Source organism: Stereum hirsutum, assembly GCF_000264905.1.
Source record: "Stereum hirsutum FP-91666 SS1 unplaced genomic scaffold STEHIscaffold_16, whole genome shotgun sequence".
NCBI lineage: Eukaryota > Fungi > Basidiomycota > Agaricomycetes > Russulales > Stereaceae > Stereum > Stereum hirsutum.
Genome location: NW_006763146.1, coordinates 50,510 through 58,002, shown reverse-complemented (window position 1 = coordinate 58,002; position 7,493 = coordinate 50,510). Strand labels below are relative to the sequence as shown.

Sequence of the window (7,493 nt, the reverse complement as noted above, 5' to 3'; positions counted from 1 at the left end):
GGAGAATTGGCCGGAGGTTAGGAAGGCCGTGAGGGATGCGTCGGGGGGGGGGGGTATGCCAATGTGAAGCCGATGGCATCGAACAAGTATGTTTTCGTCATTTTCTCACCGACCTAGCGTACTGATGGTGGTATTACTAGCTGGTTGGCCCATGCTGAGCTGCAGACTTGTTCCCATCTACCTCTCGTACTTCACACATTGTTGAAAATGTAACACTGTTTATATCGAGGCCATATTTCTGTGCTGGTCAGGAGTAATGTGTTGCATGTACGCAGCTTACTTACCCCCGAATCAGTTTTCTACAAGAGTCATGCCAGTGCTCTTATCGGTGCAACCGCTAGTCAAGCGATTCCCGACTTTTTGAGTCCACCTTGGCCATCTTATTTGTGCCGATATTGTACTCATTAGACGTAATTGAAACCTTCACATAGATCCTCTTCGCCGGCGGAGCAGATTACGGATACGCCGGGAGAATCTCATGGGCCCTCGACAACATTATTTCTCCTTATTTTTCCATGTACGTCCTATCGATTGCTGATAACATGCTTCCTCGTCGCTACACTTCATGGAGACATAACGAGCACTGACTGGATGGTATACAGGCTCCAGGCCATCGCAGTGAACGTCATGTTTCTGAACCTCCGAAACATCAATGGTCGCGCTGAACCCACAGATTTTGCACCATCCCTTCCCGAGCTGAATTTTACGCAGAATCGATTTTTGGGCAACATAGGGGCTCCGGTGGAGCCTGAACAATGGGACAACCTTGACGTATTTGAGGAGCAGCTTGAGACGAGTGGTACCGAAGATTGGACCGCGACTTCCACGGCATTCACCGCTGATGCTGATGTAGGTCTAATTGCCGTGTCTTATTCTGTCTCGCATTTAATTTCGCTGGTACTCACAATATCACCTCTTCTTTCGTAGGCCGAACAGACTGGCGGGAGTAGCGGAGCCCAGTAAATTCAAGTGATTCCCAGTAACCCTTGTACCCCAGCGGCTACTACTGATTGATAATTTGACCATCCGGATGGTGTATTTGCTCAACTATTTGATTATCATCGCGGACAATCCTCAGGAGGTGTCTGGTGCCAAGGTCAGTCACCCTTTCTCTCCGGCGTTCTTCGTTGCTCGAGATTTAGCTGATTGGTGTCCGGTAGATATTGAGTTCGTTCGTCGCGCAGGTCGACATATCGATCAAGGAAGCCACGGAAAAGACGTCGTATGATCTGCTGGTTTTGTTTGATGCGCAGGGAGGCAGTTGGAGGGTAGATGACCCGCCGTACGACATCACTTTCAAAAGTGTGGAAGAGTATGCTAATGAGTCCGCACCGAAGTGAACTGGACAGTGGACAGGCTCCGTTTAATTGCTCTCATAGCGCAGTTATTGGGACGGACCGCTCTCAGATAAAAGAATGTCGAATCCAGTATACAATGTGGTGCATAATCTGCATGATGGTGTAGACAGTTACAGTTAAGAGTACTAGAGGGCCAGGGCCACAGTCCCTCTCGGAATGGCACATTCGAGGTAGATTCAGCAATAGTATGTTTATGATTTCGATACATTCCGATCTAGAACGCATGAAACCATGAATATAGCTGGAGGTTTATCATCGCGCGAATAAAACATGAAATCCGAGAGGGTTTGCAGAGAGGTGAGAGCACGATGTAAAACCTGCGTGACGTTTCAGTACGCGGTCTTCGAGAACCAAGCCTTGGTCCTGGTGTCGTTATTCAGTGGCAAGACACGAGTCAAAAAGGCGACAATGACGAGGCTTGGAGATGAAACGAAGAACAACCAGAGCGGGGGAGTAGGTATCGAGAGCAGGAGCGTGAACGATGATAATCGGCGTCCATGTTCACAGCGCACCGACTCTGGATGAGAACGCACGAAGAGGATCGGCAGCAGACATTATCAATGGGCAGGAACAGCAGCCTTAGCTAACATAGGAATCAAATCGCTTATATTAGGCAGACGATTGACGAGACTATGAAATTATCACGACGATAGAGAAGAGCATGATACAAGTCCGTGGGATGCAGTTGAATACATCTCTGCTCTGGCAACCTGAGAATTATGATAAAATCATCAGCCTCAATCCGCACCCCCGCATCCGACCCGACGTAACAGAACCATTTCAGTGCAGAACGAGGACACAACACCATTCACGCCCTCGTCGACGCATCCCAAATTCAGGCCCAACTTCGAGCTTTAAACATCGATCGCAGGGTCACAGTACAAGATACCGATGTCATTGTACTTGCAGACTGAGTGTATCCAGAAATATCAGTCGACGAACAGGATATGACGGGACATGGTATGCGACATACATCCATCTTCAATCGCCTGACAGGTTACTTGCTCGTTCGGAGGACACAAATTGTACATGCATGCGTCGCCTTCTTTGAGATCTATACAGGCGACGACTGCCGAATCATTCATGTCACGGATAAGCTGTCAGTACTTCGAGAATAATACAATGATGGCTTACATGGATCGGACGGTATGTCCTGAGCTTTCGCCGTAGCGGCGAGTATGACGATGGATGCAAAAGCGGAGACGAGGTAGGAGAACTGCATAGTGGAGTTGTTTGAACTTTCAGGTATGAATTATCTTAACAGTTGGTAGACGATGAGATGACACCTCCTCGCACAGAGTACAGGACTTTATATACCCTCTGCGCCGGAAAAACGGGCTATCCACACCGTCAAAATAAGAATTACGCACAGATGCTTTCTTAGCGAAAATTTCCTGTCCGCTCACAGATGTCAAGAGAGCTCTGGGAATGGCTTGGATGTCCTCACGAGACATTGATGGACACAGAAGTACTTCAACCTCCAACGGAAAGACGGTCATTGAAGATGACTTGGCCGTTACTGATGACCAGGCCAAGCCGTGGCTGGCCAACATGAAACGATTATTCAGTGGGAAAAGAGACGCCTGTAGTTGGTGAAGTTCACTTGAGCGTACGAGATCCGATGGGATTGGAACAGAAGTGCCAGGAGAGATGCCGTATTTGAGGTAAGTACGGCGATGGAAAGCATTGGTAACTTCGCCCTCGACTCGTTAGGCATCTGAACGCACTTGAAGTCGTTTATTATGTACGAATTCGGCGTGGCATTCTTATAAATCAGACCATCCTGACCTGTCCCGAGAGACGCCGAAAGTACTCGCAATCATGAGCACCCCACGGAGTACAAACGCGCACATACTTACCGTAGATGCCCAGCTGAATACTTCAAAGCACGGGAGACAACAGACGCGGACATTTGGATCCGGCATAATTGTACGGTCACGTATGGGGATGGGCTCCATGCTCGGCATTACGGTCCATCATGTCCAGGGACGAATGCTTTGTCCAACGTGCTAGTGGCGGTCGACCAAGACAACGCACAGCAACGTGAATCGAGGGCGCTCTGGTACATTCATCTCAAATATGCAGGTTGGCACATTGTCGAAAATGCACCAGAGCTAGGGCGTGAGAGAGCTGTGTCCGAGTCGCATAAAACACTTGACTAAGACGAGAGACTTGCAGAGAGGTTTGACCATGAACGATGAAGGAACGACATGCAGTAGTTCACCAGTGACAACAGTGATCCTCAGAGGCGTGCTCAAATGCATACGACGTATTAAAAGATCCCGCGGTTTCCGAAAATAAATCAGGAGTCGTGCCACTGCCACACAACGATTGCTCGGATGCTTCACAACTTCCGGTAATCGTACGCTTTAGCTCGGGGGGAACGAAGACGGCCAGGTCCGGCTCCACTGTGGTAACATAGGTCTTCGTTCGGAATATTTGACGATACAACATGTGCTGCTGTTCGATACTCGTCCATGCTGGAAAGTAGCCCTGCCGTTGAGGCAGAGCGCGTGCACTGTGGCTTGGGCGTGAAAACGGTCGGGGAGCTGGAGGGTCAACTTCGAGCACTGTACTGCAACAGAAGAGAATACTACATCAGCGTACGTCTCGAGCATGCAGAACAACAAGAAAATTGATAGGCTCCTACTCGCCCCCTAACGATATCCGCATATGAATTCCATCCGCGGCCTATCCACCACGACGATACGCACGCACAAAGTCGCATCGACCACACATTGCGCCAAACCTTCGTCCTCTCCCTAACCGCTCGTATCATCTTAACTAAAGACGAACATCGTACTCACTCCGGCCGTTACGTCTCCGTGCCTGCGCACCCATCCCGACTCCAAACGTCGCCCGAATCCCGATCCCCCCTCTAGCCAAGGACCAGGGTTCCTTCTGCTCGAATGGTCATGGAGTTTGCGTACGGGCACATTTACAGTAAGCCGAATAGGTCCAGCGGGACTTCGTTGATGAGTTGAGCTGGAGCGGGAGGAGTTGCGGTTGAGAGAGGATGGGAGAGAAGAAGTCCAGTATGACCAGGTGAAGACGATAGCGGATGCTAGGATCGAAAGTATACTGCTGAAGCACTGTATCACATGGCGTCAGTACATCAGCGTACGTCTCGAGCATGCACAACAACAGCAAAAAGGACAAGCATCTACGCGCTACCTGATGATATTCGCATATGAACTCATCTGCGGCCTATCCACTACGGCGATACGCACGCACAGGATCGCATTGACCACACATTCCCCCATATCTTCGCTCTCTCCCTATCGTCTAGTATTATCTGAAATCTTAGCCAGAGATGAACTCACCTTTGACCTCTAGTGCTCACTTTTCCCGCTGCGTCTTCGTGCGTACGCGTCCCTCCAGTCTGCAAAACGTCGTCCCGCGTTCCAGTCCCTGCTCTAGCCAAAAATTCAAAGATTACGCTGCTGAATTAGTCATAGATTTTGTGTTCGGGCGCATTGGCTCAGAACAGGTACAGTATACCTTCCGAGAGGATTCAGCAGGTGGATACTTAGCCCGAGCGGCGGGACTCGGAGCTGCGATTGAGAGAACAGTGGCCGTTCCTGATGCCCGCGGCGTAAATGTGGGGTCAAGATGGTTGGAAGTAGATATGGGAGAGACCCTGGAGGCGAGGATGGAATGTGCACAAATAAGACAAGATGCGAAGACGGACGAGTTTTTTGGACTGGTGGAGACAAGAGGAGCTGCAGAGAGTCCAAGCGACTTCGTCGATAGCCCCAAGAGAACCGTCATTTTAGGTGTCAAGACTTCATGCATGCATGTCGCAACAAAGCAATCCGTGTTCATCTATACAGAGCTGGAATACTCAGACCCTTCACGTCGATAGAGAAAGCTGATAAGGATGGCGGCAGGAAAGATCGAGCGAGAAGAAGAAAACGATCGCAAGGAGCGTTGACGTGGCGTGTGGCCCAGATGAGCGACTCGTCAGGGGGATGACGTCAGCAAGTTCATCAAAATGGGCGCTCGTTTATTGACGTTGTTTACCGTCTCCCATTTCTTTCACTCTCAACTCTAGTTATCGAACTTGGACCAGGATTAGGACATCTGAGTCTCGCGTTATTTAATAGGTTTCGTCCTGCAGTTTAACTTTCAGTCTTGTTATGTCCATCCCATTGACCTCGATAATATTCTAGCTCTCGACGCGACGCGACGACACCCGACTCACTTCGGGCACCGAAGTCTGCTCGCATCGTCTGGGAAGGCTGTGAAGGTGCACCTACGCCCTCAACATCGAGTTGTACGTAGTAGCTTTTATGACTCGGGCTCGACGCGACGGCTCACCGAGTCATTCTTTCTCAGAGTCACGATCCGACTCCCACCGTCGTCTCCGCCAGCCCTCAAAACGTCAGGCCTATGCTGCCGTCGCTTCTCCCCACTCATCTTCGCCCACCATCGTACTGTCCATAGCAGCATATTTTTACACAGCCTACGGCACTTCATTTCGATTACAACCACCACTCACCGTATACCCAGTACAAAAAGCAGCATCAGCATCAGGACCATGGCCTCCCTCCCCCCAAAATACAGCCCCTCCGACTCAGAGCTCATCAGCGCTCTGCACCGCCTGCACAAGAAATCCCCGAAACTGGTCCGGTCCTCGAAATACGAGGCGCCGGAGGATGCGAGCATCATCGTCGAGAGTTGGAAGATGAACGAGTTCAAGTATTATGATATCCCGAGTCCGTTCCCGACGTTGGCGAGGGGCTTGTTTACGGTTGATGTGACGGATGGGAGGGGCGATGCGAAGGAGGGTGAGAGTGGTAGGGAGAGGGAGTATAGGATCGTGGCGAGGGGGTATGATAAGTTTTTCAACATCGGGGAGGTTCCGTGGACTACCGTGCGTACTTTCTCCCGTCGTTTACCCTTTCCCCTGTCTGAACTCGTTTGACAGTGGGCGGCCCTTGAGGAACATACGACGCCGCCGTACACGCTCACGCTCAAATCGAACGGTTGCATCATCTTCATCGGCGCACTCACGCCTGACAAACTGCTCATCACCTCGAAACATTCGCTCGGTACGTCTTTTGCTCTCTTTGATCATCCCTCCATGTCGATCTTGTTCTTTGGACAATTCTTTACTCCCTTCGCTCGCCCTTTCGTCTTTCTTTCCTCTTAGCCCCTATTCCTACCGTTCGCATCCTACCTCTGTCCAATCAGATCGCGCGTTCGCCCTTCCTCCCTACCGATTCTTCGTGCGTTCCATCCGTCCTACTCTTTTCGCGTGCTCGCATGTAGTCTTTCTCCCGTTTGCGCGTTCGAATCGTCCTGGTGATTCTTGACCGAGTCGTCTTCGCTTTCGTTCTGTCCTCCCATTTTTGTCGTCTTTCTCTCATTACGTCATCGTCACCGTCCGGTTTCCTTCCTTCGTATTATTCTCACTACCCTTCTATCCGAGTCTTGCTTTCTTTCATGGTTTGTGTGGACTGCACCTCCCAGTTTTCGCTCCAACTTACGTACCCTTCTTCCTTCCCAAACCGCTTGTCCTTTCGCTCGACCTACGTCCCTCTTCATCGGATGTCGTCCTGGCGATCCTTCGCCGGGTCGTCTTTGCATTCTATGCACACTACTTATCATGCTATTCTCAGTCTCTTCCGCATTGCATTATGATCACCGTTCGCTTTTCTTCATTCGTATTATCGTTTTGACTCTCATATTTGTATATTTCTTTCCTTCTATCAATCGCACCTTAACTTTCGTACTCTTCTCTCATCCCAAAGTGCACTCCGGCCACCTTTCACTTGTTCGAGTCGTCTTTGCTTTTCATCCACACCCTCCTGCTATTCTCGTGCCCCTTCTCCATTTCGTTATCACCTCCCTACTCTGACTCCGTTCCTTCCTTCGTCCTTTATCGAATGCCCCTCCTTTTGCTCCGACTACTATACTCTTCTTACCTCACGAAACGGGTGGACTGTTTTTGTTCGATCTACCTTGTCCCCCTTCTCCGTATCTACATCTCGCTTCATGTGGATGTTCTTGCACGGACTTTTTTTCGTTCAATTTGTTGTGCCCTATTTCGTCATCATTGCCTTACTGTACAACCCGTACCACTTCTTCTTGACGACTTACCTTCCCCCATCTCGCATCAACCCCCCCCCC

The 7,493-nt window shown here is 50.2% G+C and overlaps 3 protein-coding genes across 3 annotated transcripts in view; 2 read left to right on the top strand and 1 right to left on the bottom strand.

The window, feature by feature from the left end:
* Positions 1-56: 56 nt before the first annotated feature.
* STEHIDRAFT_171468 (uncharacterized protein) lies at positions 57-1,340 on the top strand (the record flags this gene model as incomplete). The annotated part of the gene is made up of 6 exons (XM_007308722.1): positions 57-86; positions 141-209; positions 432-517; positions 603-849; positions 1,079-1,096; positions 1,161-1,340. Coding segments are annotated over exons 3-6 (447 nt in total). The 5' UTR covers positions 57-86; positions 141-209; positions 432-515.
* Positions 1,341-2,212: 872 nt separating this feature from the next.
* STEHIDRAFT_161152 (uncharacterized protein) lies at positions 2,213-2,580 on the bottom strand (the record flags this gene model as incomplete). The annotated part of the gene is made up of 3 exons (XM_007308721.1): positions 2,213-2,268; positions 2,332-2,427; positions 2,493-2,580. The coding sequence occupies 3 exons, from the start codon at positions 2,578-2,580 to the stop codon at positions 2,213-2,215; spliced, it is 240 nt and encodes a 79-aa protein (XP_007308783.1).
* A 3,318-nt stretch (positions 2,581-5,898) lies between these two features.
* STEHIDRAFT_65753 (uncharacterized protein) overlaps positions 5,899-7,493 on the top strand; it is a gene marked incomplete at both ends in the record, with an annotated part of 5,042 nt that continues 3,447 nt past the window's right edge. Inside the window, 2 exons of the mRNA XM_007308693.1 lie at positions 5,899-6,234; positions 6,289-6,412. Coding sequence (XP_007308755.1) covers positions 5,899-6,234; positions 6,289-6,412 — 460 coding nt within the window. The remainder of the gene's footprint in view (positions 6,235-6,288; positions 6,413-7,493) is intronic.